At 42.3% G+C, this 16,767-nt stretch overlaps 1 protein-coding gene and 2 long non-coding RNA genes across 3 annotated transcripts in view; 1 reads left to right on the top strand and 2 right to left on the bottom strand.

Annotated features, from left to right (window-relative positions):
- LOC137156026 (uncharacterized) overlaps positions 1-12,938 on the bottom strand; it is a 49,199-nt gene extending 36,261 nt beyond the window's left edge. The window contains exons 1-2 of the long non-coding RNA XR_010920641.1: positions 12,230-12,938; positions 2,938-2,987 (exon numbers count right to left, since the gene is read on the bottom strand). This is a non-coding gene — a long non-coding RNA (uncharacterized lncRNA). The remainder of the gene's footprint in view (positions 1-2,937; positions 2,988-12,229) is intronic.
- A 77-nt stretch (positions 12,939-13,015) lies between these two features.
- Positions 13,016-16,767, top strand: part of CCDC6 (coiled-coil domain containing 6) — a 78,877-nt gene continuing 75,125 nt past the window's right edge. The window contains exon 1 of the mRNA XM_067552567.1: positions 13,016-13,536. Within this exon, the coding sequence (XP_067408668.1) occupies positions 13,288-13,536 (249 nt within the window). The 5' untranslated portion in view covers positions 13,016-13,287. The remainder of the gene's footprint in view (positions 13,537-16,767) is intronic.
- Positions 13,194-14,116, bottom strand: LOC137156029 (uncharacterized). The gene is made up of 2 exons (XR_010920644.1): positions 13,955-14,116; positions 13,194-13,476 (listed from the first exon to the last, which is right to left on the bottom strand). It is a non-coding gene; the product is annotated as an uncharacterized lncRNA (long non-coding RNA).

Here is a 16,767-nt window from a genome sequence, read left to right as displayed (position 1 = left end):
AACTTTCCAACTCAATTTCCACCAAAACCTACATGTTTCCACAAAACATTTCAACAAAATGGTATTTTTCAACTAAATAAAAGCTGTATTGAATTTGTTTGTACTAGTTCTGCTGATAGCAGTATGATTTTGAAAGAAGGTCTCTTCTAGTTTTAACACAGCTCTGAATTACAATAATGTACTACAATTCTTTCTCCCTCTGCAGATTCTTATCAAATGATTGCTATTTTGTTACTGTTGCTACAATGATTTAATATTGATATTACCACAGCATCCCTCAAGCACAGTTGAGATTCCGTTGTGCAGAAGCACTGTACAAACATACAAAGACACAGTTCTTGTCCCAAAGGATGAGTTGGGGGTCATGAACTGGGCTTCCCAGAAAAGTGGAACAATGCCAAAGGACAGAACATGGTCCAAATTCCTGGCATTCACATACTGTTTTAAACTGAGTAAAGAAGCAACTGGTAAAATATTTGAAGCATAACCTAGAGCTGAACCTGACTGACTCTGATTTCTGATCACAGAAAGTGGAGAAGGCAAGTCCTATTACGTAATCTGTTCCAGATGCTCTCTGCCAGTGTAGGACTGTTCCCTACGGTACATTTGTTAGTGTGTTTTCCAGTCTAGCTTAAAGTCCAAAGTGATATGTGGGCTTCTGCCATTTCCCTTGGCGACTATGGCCCCCAATTCAGCAAAGCACTTAAGACTGTGCTTAACTTTGACGTCAATGTGACTTAAGCACAGTTTAAAGTTAAGCACACTATGTGGTTTGTTAATAAGGACAGACTTAAGCAGACATTTACGTGCTTTGCTGAATCAGGGTTTCAGTGCATGTGGGCCTTGATTCAGCAAGAAACTTAGGCGCACGAGTAGTCCTATTGAAGTCAATTGAAATACCTTGTTGAATTGAGCACATAGAGCTTTATGGAGAGGAGCAACTGGTTTAATTTGGAAATTTGTTCTTGCAGAAATAAGTTTCCTCTGGAAGGGAAAGAGTGAGACAGCTAAAGAGCTATCAAGTTATTGACTGACTAATCTTTGTGTTCTCAGGGAATATCTTTGAGAGTCCCAGTAATATTTCATCTTATATCCTCTCTGTAGCAATAACTCTGTCAGAGATAATGATAAAAATGAAATCTCTTGTATTTTTAGGAAGGACAAAACCATTTTCACATGGAGATAACATGTCTTTACAATACATGTCCTCAAATAAAAGCAGACATAAAAGCAGACTGTAACTAACTATTCAGGAGAAGGTTCAATTTCTGTCCAGTATTACATCAAGGGAGATATCCAAATTATTTCAAGGAGTAGTTTCCATTTTAATACCCCACTAACTCATCAGAACTATTGTTTCTGTTCCTAAATATTTTGTTCAGTTGCTAAAAACCTCTAAAAACAAGTCAGGCATGCATTTGTTAAAAGTAAATTCCCTTTCTCAGGTAACAGCTTCAGTTCTTGTTATATGTGCAATGGAGCAATATAAAGTTGTGACAAAATTATAAGGTTTAATGATAAGAGCCATTTTTAGAGGAAAGCAGATAGGCTCATATGGTAACTGGTTTTCTGGGCATAATTTTTAAACCTAAAAGTATACCTTTAACACATTACGTTAGACACAAGACTGTGTGTTAATCCAGAAAGCTGGAGAAACCTGCCAGTAAATGAACAATGGCTCCCTAAGGACATTGAAAACTTTGTTGATTTGTTCAGCACTGTTGTACAACAGAAAATCCATTTTGACCTTTAGTATAATGCAGAAAAGCTCTCTCACTAGGTTGTTCATGGACTTTAGTTAACTAGCCCTCCATGTAGTTCTGAAATATTATAATACAGTCTCACTAAGGTCCCAGTGCTGCAATCTTTATATTTCAATGGGAGTTTAGCATGTATGAAGTCTGCAGGGTCAAAAGTCTCTTTTTATTACATCAATCTATTCCAATTCAAATGGACCAGGATATCACAACGTCAGTATTATGGCCCAGATCCTCAGAGAAGGTAGACTAAAAACACCACACTATTCAGGGAAAGAGATGCAAAAGTGGCTTTAAGTCACCTTTATGCTTACCAGATCATGAACTTTGCCAGAGTACATCCTGTGCTCCTCTAACTTAAGGAAGCTACCAGCATCACCAAAGAGCTGGTACAGCAGCTGATAGTGAATAATGGCTCTAAAGTAGAGAGTTCACTATATGATCAAGAAGGAGCAAAACATGGTCTGTAAGGGACCAAGTCCTTATTTAAATACACAAGTTTGAAGGACTGTACTACCCTATAAGGGACCGCCTGCGATGTAATCAAGGGAGGTCCTGCCCTGCCCCTGGGCTGGGCTGTTTAAACATGAACAGGACACTGAGCAAGGGAGAGGGGAGTAGAAGACCCATAGGTGTGGTGGTGATTTTTTTCTCTCAGGCTTAAATATACTAGCCTAACCAGGGTTTATGGTATTTAAGTTGGGAGCTGAGCTCTGAACCAGGGCCCTGAGGTGAGGGCCTTCTGAACTATTTATTATAATTGCTCCATCTCCTGTTGTCTTCAAATGAAGACTGGATGCCTTTCTAGAAGAAATGTTTTAATCAAACAAATTATTCGGCTCAGTACAGGGGTAACTGGATGAAGTTTTATGGCTTGTTTTATAGGTTAGACAAGTTGATATAGTGGTTCTTTCTGGCCTTAAAACCAACAAGTCTGTCCCACTGAGAAGAAATTAAGCCTGACTAGCTCAACAAAGCCTGCATTACCATATTTTGGACATCTGCACAATTAACTGTGAGTAGAATCTAGTTTTTGTCTTGGTTTGTTACTGCGGAAAGGGAGAGTATGACCACTTCCCCTCAACTTGAGCCCTGTTCACATGGCAACATGAAGTTCTTCTGTCATCCCATCCACTTAAGGTCAATTTAAATTAATCTTTATAAGAAAAAATCACATTACCTGCTCTCTGAAACAGAGGGAACACACCTTACTGCCATTTCTTGTGATTCCTAAACCAAAAATAAAATAATCTAAGTTTCTAGTGCCAAAAGGACAAAGAGAATAAATACATTACCGAAGTTACAATTCCTTTCTATATTATAAACCATTAAATAAGAATAAAATCTGAAATTCACTGTAGAACAGAACAAAAAGTATTACATTAAGAGAGATTCAGGATTTAATTAACTCAAAACAATGTTGCCAATGTACAAATGGCTTTGTTAAAAGACTGAAACCCACTTCATAAATAATTTAATAACCAATTACACAGGCTTTGTGAATGGTTTATTCAGGAATAATATAGACCACATTATTCCATATATTTAACAGCACAGTGTACATTTTAATTCCACTCAAACCCACTCTCTTTTTTCTCAACTGCAACTTAAGAACAATATAACATTAATGTATAAAGTTATACGGAAATACCATATCCAAAATGAGATGTGTGCATAAATATATCTTAAATAAAAACAAATAGAACAATTAAAGATGAATAAAATTAAAAATTAATCAGATTTCCATGCCTTAAACATTTACACAAGGCTGTGAAACCCTGAGGAAACATTTTATGGGAAAGGCTCATGTTTCTTTTCACGGAACAAAAGCTGGATATATGTTCTAGTGAATCTCTGTAAAACAGTAACAAGGGAAATTAAAAGTTAAAAAGGATGACTTACCACAGAAACTCTTGTTCTATGGCTGTATGAACTCCCTACAGCCATACTTGGTATTTGCCAACCCCAGAATCATGGGATTTTTTAAAAACAAGATTATATTGAGTGTTTTGTTCTGTTTAATTTTTTAACTCCCCCTGCCCATCCCCAAGGTGCATGTGACTATTATAGTGTTGCCACCTCTCCCAAATGTACACAGTAAGGTGTTCTGGCCCCCAAAGTCTCACTGGCTGCCTGCTGGTGCAAGGTTTCCAGTTTTTCCCAAAACCAAAAGCTTCTAACTGATTCATTGATTCTCATAGCAGCAAATTCTCCAGTTTGGCAATTAATTATACACTCTCCTAGCTCCTGTCTCAATTCTGCCTCCCACATCTGCCCATCCAGCAATCCAGCAATTAATTCTGCTGCCCCCAAGTCACATCTCTGCTCCTCCTACAGCTCCTGGGGTTCTTCACCCCCCCCTTTCCTAGGGCAGGGAAGGGGGCTGCTGTAGCAAAATCCTCCTCTTCTCCTTTCAAGGCCTGAGGAAAGGCAGGGGCAAGAAGGTCTTCACTCCCTTCCCAGGCCTGGAGCAGAGAACAGACTGAGACTGACTCATCCTGGCCTAGAGAGGAAAATGGAGCATGAGGCCCCCAAAACATAACTCCCATAAGGCACTATGGCAACATTTCCAAATCAAACTATTTCAGGTTTTGGCCGAAGTATTTTGGTTTTCAATTTTTCATTGAATGAAAAGTTCGTTTTCTGTAGCTGGGGGGACACACTTTCTGAGTAGCTCTAAAAATCAGATCTGTTTTGCTCATGCTGCTGCGATCAGAATTACTCAGACTCTGTTCTACCAAATCATCTGCACTCTGAGAATGAGAGAGAGTTAATGAAGCTCATCTCCCCAATGTAAGAGAAAAGGCATAAGATATGCATGATCCTATGCCCACGTAATAGCAGAACTTTATATATTTGTTGTGTTATCTTGTAGCAAACAGATCCAAGTCCAGATGAAAACCCTTACCTAGCAAATATCAGACAAGCCACCAAAATTTGAGTGACCACTTGTGATCATCTGTACCATTTTTCAACACAGGTTATTGACTATATGGTATTGCTTCATAGATGCCAGGAGCAAGGCAGATACAGTGATTTTCTTCCAGATGCATTAATCCCATAGATGGAACGCCTCAAACACAGAGGTTAACTAGCATCCCCAATCTATTCAAGTAATAACACTTTGGGAATTTGCACTAGTTGCCCTCAGTGATCTTCAGGAAAAGATACCTGAAAATCAGCCTGATGGCCTTTTGATCTACTAAACTTTATGTGCAACCTTAATTCCAAAGGCCTGTGGAGAGGGCAGAGAAGGCCAAACTCAAGGCAATAAATGCTGGGATAGCAGGAAGGTAGGCCTTCAGGATGGAAACTGTTCATTTCTGGATTTTCTAATATTTGGGGGAGGAGGGATTATGAGTATAACATATTTGTGAAGAAAGTTTCAATATTTGATTTTAGACAGAAGCTGGACTTTAGTGAAACACATTTTCATCCTTAAATCTTTTTTAACAAAGATTTTTTACTGTGACTCTGTAAAGCTGCTTCCATTATTGCACCAGATTTGGTCTAATTCAGGGGTCGGCAGCCTGCGGCATGCGTGTCAAAAGTGGCACACGTGCCAACTTTGAGCGGCCCCAGCAGCCCCATCCCCTTCTCCACGTGGGCTGAACAGCGCCCTGAGCCAGGAGTGGTGCAGCCCCTGCAGGAATGGGCCTGCTGCTCCCCCACCGCCACCCCTCCTGCAGCACTGGGAGAGGGAGGGGCGGGCGGGGTGGGGGGAGATTTGGCACAGCCCTTGTTGAAGGTTGCCAACCTCTGGTCTAATGCATGTAATACAAATCACATTTGTCTGTAACATGAAAAACCAACAGGCAGTCAGCTTTAGAGTACAACCCTGATTCCTGCTAATGTGAGGTGCATAACCTCTTTCCCAAAAGGTATGCTAATTTCATAAAGGGCTAATGGAGTCTCCACAGACCTGGCCTGGTGTTGAAGAGGTACAGAACATCTTGATGAGGAAATAGAGCAGAACCACTTGGTAAGGCAGAAAGTACATACAAATTCAGTTTTAATTGGAAAATGCAGTTAGGCTCTGCACAGATGCAAGTGAAAGAGACATAATAGCATGATCATGGCCAAGTTTATTTTTCTTAGTCTCCACTCTTACTCATAGGCAGTTTTGGCACTGTTTCTCAATGGGCAGGGCTACAATAACTGCTGCAGTAGGTATGTCTTGCTAGTGAAAAACCACTCCTGATGCTCACAGACTTTCCAATCCAGATTGGCCCTGGGTGGATTTTCTGTGCTTTTAGTGTATGTTTGTTTTATTAAAATTGCTTGGGCAAGCTGTGGCATGCTCTGCAATGCTGATTCTAATTGGCTGGCAATAAGCATAATCTTACCTAATATTTATCTACTAACTTTCATGAGGAGAAGCTCCTTGATGTGCCTAAGGTGTATTTCAGTAAAACAGCACAGCTTTCCATCGATTGAGAGTAATTCTCAATATAAAATCAACTGTTCCAGTATGGAATTTTCCTGTCTTGTCTTAGCCTCTGTGAACTATATGATCCAGACAAAGCAAATGACTGGTAATGCTTGTAGGTCAGCCAAATAACCAGGCAGGAGTCTGATATGATTAGGATTATTTTCTGTTCCTGAAGACTTCACTGATGACTCTTCTTGAGCTCTTACAAATGTTCAGTGTGCTACCCTGTGTATATAAATCCCAGCTTCACAATAAATCCGACAAATGGAAAAATCTCTGAGGTCACAATCTAGAATACAAGATCAATAACAAAAAGTGGAAAAAAATATTATGAGCTAACCACAGAGGAGGTTCAGTTTATTTCAGCAATCTATAATACATTATTATAGAATATATCCAACACCAACTAAAATAAGCATTAACAATAGCTGCTAGAAGGGTGAAAATGATTCTGGGAATCCAATACACATGCTGTAGTGCCACCCGCTCAGGTGCTCTCTGGAGTCGAATTTGAAATTGTGAATACATTAGAATGTAACTAACGTGTACTACTGAAACCCAAAATTTTTCATCCCAGATTGTCAATTGTACCATGACTGAATTCAGACTACTTAGAAGGAGGGGTTATGAGGGGAGAAAGCTGATCCTCTCTGAGCCACTTTTCCATTTCCCTCTCTTTGGTGGCTAGGGCCTGCTACTATCTGCCATGTTGCATTGTGCTAAGCAGCACACATGAGCAAGAGATCCATCAACAAGAGCAGAGAGAAGAGACCAGGAGCAGAAGACGAGGAGCCTGGAGCCCTGGCTTTCTACTCAGAATGCATGGAAGCAGAAGGAACTGAGCAAGCCCTATTGACCAAAGCAGGAACAGCAGAGGATACTCAACTATTTACCTATGTCCTACTGAGTAACACTGTGATGATGAGGCAAATGTATTTCACACCAAATAAGTGATATTTGTAAGTGTGATAAATATGGCAACTTCCTGCAATAACCTGGACAAACCTTACTGCATTAAGTTAAAGCTTATTGGATTACTTTTAAGTATCGTAGGCATTCATTGTATTAAAAAAGCAAACATATATGTATTAAAACAGCAAGAGTCCTGTGACACCTTAAAGACTAACACATTTATTTGGGCATAAGCTTTTGTGGGCAGAAACCCACTTCATCGGAGTGCATCCAAAGTGGGTTTCTGCCCACAAAAGCTTATGCCCAAATAAATGTGTTAGTCTTTAAGGTGCCACAGGACTCTCGCTGTTTTGCTAAAAACAAACTAGCACGGCTACACCTCTGGAACTCATATATGTATTATCATGGATTGTATATAGCTTCTATAAGGGTGAGAAAGGACTAACGTAAACTCTGGGAAGTGTTATGAGCTTCAAAGGACTCTTTTAAAATAATGGGCCAGACAAGACTGAATATTTACTTGTGTGGCTGATTACCTATTCCCGGTCTCTGTAGATCAAAGACATAAAACTGGATAAAAGGGTGATTAATATGTTCATGGGGTGGCTTGTTTTGAGCTAATAGCTGTTATGAACTTGTGACTACAGAAAAAAAAACTCTGGTGGGGGGTTGGATGGACTGTTTGATGGCTGGAGTTCTTATTGGAGTTGGGGTAAGCTTATTAGCATGCTTTTTTTTAGGTTCTTTTATAGTTTTTAATATTTTTTTTCTGTAATGCTTTCACCTTAGAAATAAATGTGCTTGCTTAGAAATGACTATGTGGTTACTTAACTGTGGCAAAAACACTGTTGACTGATAGTCTCTGAAGAGAAGGCAAAACAAGCCTTCTTGTGCTTTGTGCAATTCTGGTCTCCCATGTTTAACAAAGATGAATTCAAACTGGAACAGTTGCAGAGAAGGGCTGCTAGGATGATTTCAGGAATGGAAAAACCTACCTTATGAGAGGAGACTCAAAGAGCTTGGCTTGTTTAGCCTAACCAAATGAAGGCTGAGGAGAGATATGATTGCTCTCTATAAATATATCAGCAGGATAAATACCAGGGAGGAAGATGAGGTATTTTAGGTTAAGCGCCAATGTGGACAAAAGAAAAAACGGATATAAAACTGACCATCAACAAGTTTAGGCTTGAAATCAGATGAAGGTTTCTAACAGTCAGTGATGTTCTGGAACAGCCTTCTGAGGAGATCCGTGGGGGCAAAAAACCTAATAGGCTTTAAGACTGAGCTTGATAAAAGTATAGGGGGATGGCATGATGAGGCTGCCTACAATGGCAGGTAGCCAGTCTGCAACTGCTAGCAGCAAATATCTCCAATGGCTAGTGATGGGACACTAGATGGGGAGGGCTTTGAGTTACTACAGAGAATTCTTTACCAGGGGTCTGGCTGGTAGGTCTTGCCCACATGTTCAGAGTCTAACTGATTGCCATATTTGGCAAGTCACTTGCAGGTTTAAACTAGGATAAATGGGTTCTCTATAACTTGAAGTCTTTAAATCATGATTTGAGGACTTCCCTAACCTCTGGCTGAGTTACTGGTCTATCACATGAGTGGGTGGGTGAGATTCTGTGGCCTGCAACGTGCAGGAGGGCCTGCTAGATGATTGATGGTCCCTTCAGGCTTTAAAGTCTATGAGTCTGAGTCTTGCTGCAGAATTCACAGTGCAGGCAGGGAACTGTGTAGCCTGGAAATATCCTGAAGAGGAGGAAGAGACGCATGTGTATCTGCCCAGGAGAGTGATGAGTAGGGAGCTGGAAGCCTGAGAGTGGGTGCTCTTGGTGGACCATAGAGGAAATATAGATGTAGTTGCCCTGAACTGTGACAGTAAGGCAGGTCCCGTAAAGGACTGAACACACTGCCAACTTTTAGCAAGCAGTAAATTATAAGTATTTTTGTAATTATATTGCGGGTTTCTATTGCAGTAATGTAAATTCACATTCAGATCCATGTTGTGAAAATGTTTGGTTTCGCTTTAATCATTTTTACAGGAAACTGAAAATTAGCCACACTTTCCTTGAAATAACAATAAAAAACAGTCGGGGGGGGGGGGAGGGGGCAGTCAATTTGTTCTTATTTGCATCAGCAAAGGACATGTGAGCATCTGTCCACACTTGTTCAAACATATGCACTGTGCTATTGTTCAACAGTTGTACAATTTATCAGAACACCTATTTTTTCCTAATCCCTGACGAACATTTATTCTCCTGAAGCCTTGCAGGCCCCTTTAAGGGAGTCAGGCATCTGAGAAAATGCTGACTCTCTGCAGTGAGGCTTCTTTTCAAGACAGTTGGTGACAGCCAGCAAGAGTAAGCCAACTTGTTTCATGTCCTGCCAGGAAAGAATGTTCATGCTGCAGCAAAGCGCTGTGTGTGGAAACCAACAGATATGATGTGATAAGGAGCAATGTGGATTTATAATGTAGGAAAGCCAGATCCTCTGTAGCTTAGTGATGAATAAAGTGGAAGGAATGCTGTTTTTCCCCCCCACACATGCTGTTATTTCCAGTTAGCCTACTCTTTCACTTCACTCAGAACACTGGTTTTCCAGAATCCCTATCCACTGTAATGAGCTGCTTGTCTACTCCTATTAGACCCAATAGGAATTTAGACTGGACAAGAAAGATATTAGATGCACTTATTTTAAGTATCAATATTTCCTATAATTTGCCAAAAAAGTATTTAGATGTTTCAAAAGGCAAGTTTCACCTATTTTGAGGCTCCTAAGTAGCTTGAAAATTCATAGGTTAAGAAGCACTTCTCACCCTGCAGACATTTATTTGATAAAATATGTCTCTAAATTGGCAGTTCATGTTTCTGAGCTGCCTGTAAGAAACAGACAGCTTGCTGAAAATGTATGTCTTTTTTTTTTTCACTGGCAGCAGGGGAAACCCAAGGTGAAGCTGTGTAAACAAGTTTTCCTCTTGCTTTAACAAATACAACCATTTAATGGGATAGTCAAAATGAAAATAATAGGCCTGATTCTCCATTCTGTTAAAGCAGCTTTACACTGGTGTTACTCAGCTAAAAACAATGGAGCTACACTGGCATAAAATTGATGCGACATGGAGGAGCACAAGGCTCTTATTCTTGTTAACACCTTAAATTATTAAAACAAAGAAATGGTAAAAGTCTCATATACTTTTCATTACCTATTAAGGATAAGATTGTCATGGATTCCATGACTGAGAACTCCAAGACATTTTCCACTGCTGGAGCTGTCTGCTGGTGGGGGCGCAGCTCCAAGCTTCTGTGGGCAGTAGGGGCTGGACGCCCCTCCCCCTTTCATAGCAGGGCTCAAGTTCTCAATTCCCCCACTCCTATCAGCCCCATTTTGTCCCTGTTATTTTTAGTAGAAGTCAGGGACAGGTCACAGGCAATAAAAAAATTCACAGAAGCCTATGACCTGTCCCTAACTTTTACTAAAAATAAGCATGACAAAAATCTTAACCTCACCTATTGTTTGTTTAGGTTTTCACTGTATTTTTTTTCACCCTATCCCTTTCTGGTTCTGGTTCTCATGCAGTAATGCAATTTTGTTGCATTTGGATTCACAACACAGCAGAGGAACACATATACATACATACATACACACACACACACAAATCATTGCTTGCTTTAACTGCATGTTAATATTAAAGTTTTGTAAAATATTAGGGCTCCTCCAATCCTTCATTGTGACTGTGCACTGGATGACTGCTACTCTTGTATAAAGCTCCATACTCTGTGTGGGCACAGCAGTCATCCTGAGCACATCACAATGCAGGATTGAAGCCACAGTTAGCATTTTTTTTTTTTTGAAACATAAAACCTAAAAGTTTGGACATAAGAAGTTTGATTAAATATTTTTTAAAATATGTCAAAAATATTACCATTCATTGTGAGTGTATTAAAGCAGCAGTAAGGCAGGACGAAAACTTTTTTACACTCAGTTAAAATATGCCCCCACATTTCCAGTACCACAAACAACATTGGGGCATATCCTCGGTTACTCGGGATCTGATTTGGAAACTGTTTGTCACATTGAGAAGTACTTATGCATGCAAGTAGTCAAGAGGAGCTGGGGTACTCAAACCTCTAAAAATGAAGTCACTCTTATTTTTGTGCCTCAATAGTGATAGAATTTCTAAAATTTAAGTACTCAAGTCTGTAAATTTTGGCCTTACTCTTCTGTGAACCCAGTTCTCTCAATACCATGTTGCCTCCCTAGCAGACTCTGGCCCTAATACTAGGAAGCCCAGTCTAGAATGCTGGGATAGAAAGGCAAAAATTAAAACAACAAAGAGCACACATTCAATATGTTTAGGATTTTGATACTGGAAGGGGTAGGACGTGGCAGCAAGGAAATATGGCTTGTTTAAATCTGTCTAATTTTGGATTGTCCTGCTCTGTGTCTACTTAGTCATACAAGGACCTCATAACATATAAAGAAATTTCAGAGTGGTTTACAAGAAAAAACTCTTTGGGCCTTTTAAGTCATAAAAAAACCTGGGGTCCTAGATGTTTAAAGTACAAGGCCCACACACATTAAAAACTGAAGCCTCTGTCCTGTACTGAGAATCATGAGAGTGGAATCCTACACTCTTGCAGAGCCCCAATGAGGTCTGAGAGTCTTTTGTGGGCGCAGGATTCTTAAGGCAGGATCAGACTCCAGAGAGGAATGATATTACCAAGGTGAGATGAGATATTACAACCCAGTTCTTATTAAACTACCTATTAGTAGAGAAAACAATTATATACTAATGTCCACAAGAAAGGTACAAGAAAAATGTCCTCAAATTATCATAAAACAAAACACTTTACATCAAGAACAAGTGAGGAAAACTCTACAGTAAGTATTTTGTTAAGTGCATGAACATATTAATGTTCTGAAAAATGGTTTGCACTTTTTTATTTTTACACAAAACCTAAAAAGTTTAGGCATAAACATTGACATTATCATTAAGAAACACTGCATAAACCTGTGAGAGGGGGAAAGAGCAGAATTTGCAGCAAACTATATAACAACCTGCCCTCAAATGGGAAACTTTTTAACAATTAATGGACGCAAAGGTTAAATCGTCAAAGTCTCTTACCACGGGCAAATCCTTGGATCAACATTTTCTGTATGCTGGTGTTTTATTTTTTTATACAGCTCCTTATCAGGCACGTTGCTTAAAAGCCATAATAATAATAGCAATAACAAATCTCAGCCTTTCACAGGTTACAGGATCAAACAAGCTCGACCACACAGCATGCTATGGTGTTGGGAGGAGTATTCGTTATAGAACTCCATAGGTGTGCGGCAAATTAAAGGCAAAGGGGAGCGGAGGGAGGTCGAGGGCTGAGTAATGCAAATACACTTTCCTCCAGTCTCCAGGGGAGTTTTAAAATGAGGTCATGTTTGCAGGTCTACTCTTCTGGGTATAATCTGACTGGCTGAGTTTTGCTGGCTAAAACCGGCTCAGAGTCAGAGCCACGTGTGCCCAGCCAGGGTTCCCCAGCAGCAGGATTCTTTGTTAGTTAGTACCCCCCTTTCCAGCACGTGCGTGAATGATTTGTGTGGGTGGGCGGGCGAGGTCCCCGCTGCCCGAGCGGGCGCGCGGCCACCGTAGGACATGGGGCTGGGCGAGGTGAGACTGGAGGAGGGAGGGGTTTGCGTTTGCAATGCGGGGCGGGTGTATGCACGTGCAGGAATAGCAGCAGGCTGTGGGGCAGAAGGCTTGTAGCGGTGGGGGCTGGGCAGGGGGCTGGGAGGTTTCTCGGATGGAGCGTGCGGCTGCGGGGCCATAGGGTGGTGGTTTCTGGGTCGCGGGGAGAGAGACACGTCCTCCTCAGTCACCTCATCGTGTGCAAAGGCGGGAGAGGTGCGCTGCCAGGCCCAGGGCTGGGGAGGAGACTCGCCCCCGCTCTGGCCGGGGCGGCTGCAGTAGCGCCGGGCCGCGGGCGGTGTCGCTGTGGGCTGGCAGCGGCAGCGCGGCGGGCAGCTCTCCCGCTTGGCCGGCGAGCGAGCGCGGCTCAGAGCCTGCGCCCTGCTGCCCGGCCCAGGCGGTGCGTCTCGGCCGGCCCCGCCCCCCTCCCCGCTGCCCCTCGCGTCGCAGGCAGCCCAGGCAGGCAGCCGCTGGCTGGGGACTGGGAGGCGGCGGCCGCGGCGATGGCGGACAGCGCCAGCGAGAGCGACACGGACGGCAGCGGCGCGGCGCTGGCGGGCTCCGCGGCGGGCCCCGGCGGCAAGGCGGGCGGCATCGTGATCTCGCCGTTCCGGCTGGAGGAGCTGACGAACCGGCTGGCCTCGCTGCAGCAGGAGAACAAGGTGCTGAAGATCGAGCTGGAGACCTACAAGCTGAAGTGCAAAGCGCTGCAGGAGGAGAACCGCGACCTGCGCAAGGCCAGCGTCACCATCGTGAGTGCCGGGCCTCCGGCCGGGGCGGTGGGGCGCGGCTGCCTGGCAGCCCCGGGCTCGCTGAAGGGGCTGCGGGCGGGCGGGCGGCGCGGTGCGTCGGGCAGGGCCGGGCCGGGCCGTGTCTGGCCCCCGCCATCCCGGGAGGGAGGTGCCCGACGGCGAGGCGCCGCCGCTAGTCTCGGCGGGGGCGGCGCCCCGGGGCTGAAGGTGCCTGGCTGGGAGGCGGCGCTGCCTGGGCCGGGCAGGTTTCCCGCGTGGCTTTGAAGGAGGGGGGAGAGGTCCCCCGCTCCTCGGGTGGCTTGCGGTGGGGTTGCTGGGCTCCCCCGGTTGTTTGCCTTGGGGTGCGGGAGGAGATCCCTGGGCCACCCCCCTTTGGCGGGTGCTCGTCCCCCCCCCGGCGGTGTCCTGAGGAGCTCACCGCGGCGGGGTGTAATTCCCAGAAAGACGCTGCCAGGGCAGTTCACAGGCGGGTGTCGGGAAAGTGATGCACACAGAGGCCCGGAGGGTGGGAAGTGCCGGGGGGAAACAGAGAACTCGGTGACCTCGGAAACTCCCGGAGCTTTACGCTGCGAAGAGGCTTGCCCAGGAGCCTGGCGCTGGGTGGGGGGGACGGGACACACCGTGTCTGCACCTCTCTGTTAAGCCAGCAGATGGAGGGGGCAGGCGCTTCCCTCACAGGCTTTCGCTGCTGTTTCCCTACTGCTTGCTACGCCCTTGCAGATAGGTGGTTAGGGGAGAAAAAAGGACTCTCTTGGGAGTAAATATAGAGCACCTTGTCTGGGAGCTGGGGTAAAGAGGTTGGAGGTGCTGCCGTTTTTATTTGGTCCCCAGATGTCCGGCTTAATTGGAAATAGTTTAGTACATAGAGGGGGTTGGTGCTCACTCCTGGTAAGAGCCTCGGGGAACTAACTGCCTGAGTGCCTATTGGCACAGATTCAACTGGGTTTAAAATACTGGGTTTTCATAGCAGTGTTTGATGCTGTTGTAGCTCAAACAAGGTTCCTCCTGCCAAGCCCTTCAAGTAAAATGGATCTAATCATAACATATTCAGAGCTGTCTGTAAGTCTTAATGTATTTTTGCATAAAGTGAACATTTTTCTTCTCTCTCCCTCAAATGCTTTCAGAAAAGTCTCCCAGGCTAAGTTTTTCAAAACAGGTGCCATATTAATTAGTTTATTTAAAATATTTTTCTATTTTAATACTCTTTATGAAAACTGGAGTAGAAAATGACAGTGAGCCATAATCATACTGCCTTAAGCATTTCTGAAATATTGTGAATGCTTATTGCATTTGGTTATGGTCCTGATCCTGCCATTGGATCTGTGCCAAGGTAAGGGTCCAGTGGATGGGGGCCTCAAATTTGCCACTCAGTGGGAAATCCTCTGTGCTAATAGATGGGTTCTAAACTTTGGCTTTATTTGGTAATTGATAATTAACATGCAGGTTTATTAAAATAGATTAAGACTTTTAAGGGACATAAGAGTACTGGGGTTTGTGTAGTAGAAAGAATATAGACATTCCCTAAAGTCCCTGATAGCTGAATTGGATGGAGGACAGTTCATTTAAGGATACATAATTTATGGATACTTTCACTCAGTACCTTTTCAATTCACACTCCTCATCTGATAAGACAAGTGTTAAGGAAATATGCAGTATTTCTAACAGTACCTTATAATATCTAACAGTATTTTAATTTTATTTTTTTTTGTGCTCACTACACATTTTACGTTAATAGATTGGTTGGAAACTCATTTAAATGATGACTGAAAAGTTTATTTATAGAAATAGTCTTTAAAGACTGTTTAGCATCATTGTTGCAGATACAGAAACACAGTATTAAAAAGTGTAAAACTTAAATGCCCCTAGATAAAAGGGTCTGGTTGTCATTTTAAAATTGTGAGAAACACATTGCATTAGCCTGTGTGAGGAAGGACCATTGATTTATGAACATTTAGAAGGATAATTAGAAATCTAACTACATCTTGAATTATGCGATTGGGCAATAAGTAAATATGATTAATGTACAGCTGCTCTAGTTTTCCGTTGTTTTAGAGATCAGGTGCTTTTAAATGAACAGTGTTTGAGTGATGATAGTCAGAATTTCATTATCAAAACTAACATGCAAGCATATTGTTTTATAATCACAAGCAAAATTCTGTGGCATTATAATTAACCCCACATTTGTATATATTGAAATTTGGTCTTGGCTTTACACACCCTTCCTTAGGTCAATAGACACATTGATATTCAGGATCAGTCTGAGTGCAAATGCTCATAAATGTCCTTTCTGATATTTTAGCTGTGTCATGCCTAGCTAATTCTTAGCTTTATTACACGTATTTTACCAATTAAGTGGCTACCCACTTTACTTCTTACTATTGACAGCATGGGTATATAGACTCTTAGGTTTGGTGGTTAAGGAAAGTATTCTGGAACTCATCAAGAGAAATCTTCTGCTCTCCTAGTAGGCATTTGAATGTCCAGTAGAGTGTCTGTAGGAAAAGTGCATAAAATATAATGCAGTAGTACTTTAGTCAAGGTTGACCACTATAATGCCGATCAGGGAAATATATGCTTCTCGTAATACTTTACAAGAAGCAGATGTGTTGTGTTTTTATTACACTATGTTATTTTATTTTATTTATTTTCAGAGGGGTGAGGGATCTTATCAGAGACTTTATTTTTTGCCTTTTATGGTGAGATGATATACTCAGCATAGTTTAAAAAATATATCTGTGTGTAATTTCTAAAGATAATCATTAGATTTTTGCACTAATTTCCAAAATGTATACTCTGGGGTTTTCTTTGGGGATTGAATACATTCAGTATTAAACAGATGTTAATTTATAAACAGGTGCTGTTTTTGTTCAAATCTAAAATCCACTGGTGCAGTTTATTTTAAAAAATCTCAGAAGAATGAAGCAAAAGTACAACATTTCTATGGCAACCTGTGGGTACACCAGAAAATCTAACATCTTCTGAAGGATCTCTGAACAGTTAGCTCTTAGAAGTGGTTCAGTCAGTAATGCACGGCAGTTTAGAACTTTGAAAATAGAATGAGGTGACATAATGATGAGCACAAAGGGGAGAGCTAGAGTGCAGTCAATTGTTTGAAATAGCTGCTGAAATATAGAAAAGAGATGATTAGGAAAATAAAATCAGCAAGGAGAGAGAGTGGAGGCCATGGAGAACTCATCACAATTTCTCTTAAATATTTAGTTTGGGAGGTGT

This window comes from Emydura macquarii, unplaced genomic scaffold (assembly GCF_026122565.2).
Source record: "Emydura macquarii macquarii isolate MOO-44397 ecotype Brisbane River unplaced genomic scaffold, CSIRO-AGI_Emac_v2 contig_1390, whole genome shotgun sequence".
In the NCBI taxonomy this organism is placed as follows: Eukaryota; Metazoa; Chordata; order Testudines; family Chelidae; genus Emydura; species Emydura macquarii.
The sequence above is the reverse complement of the archived record's forward strand: the minus strand, read 5'-3'. Positions and strand labels throughout refer to the sequence as shown.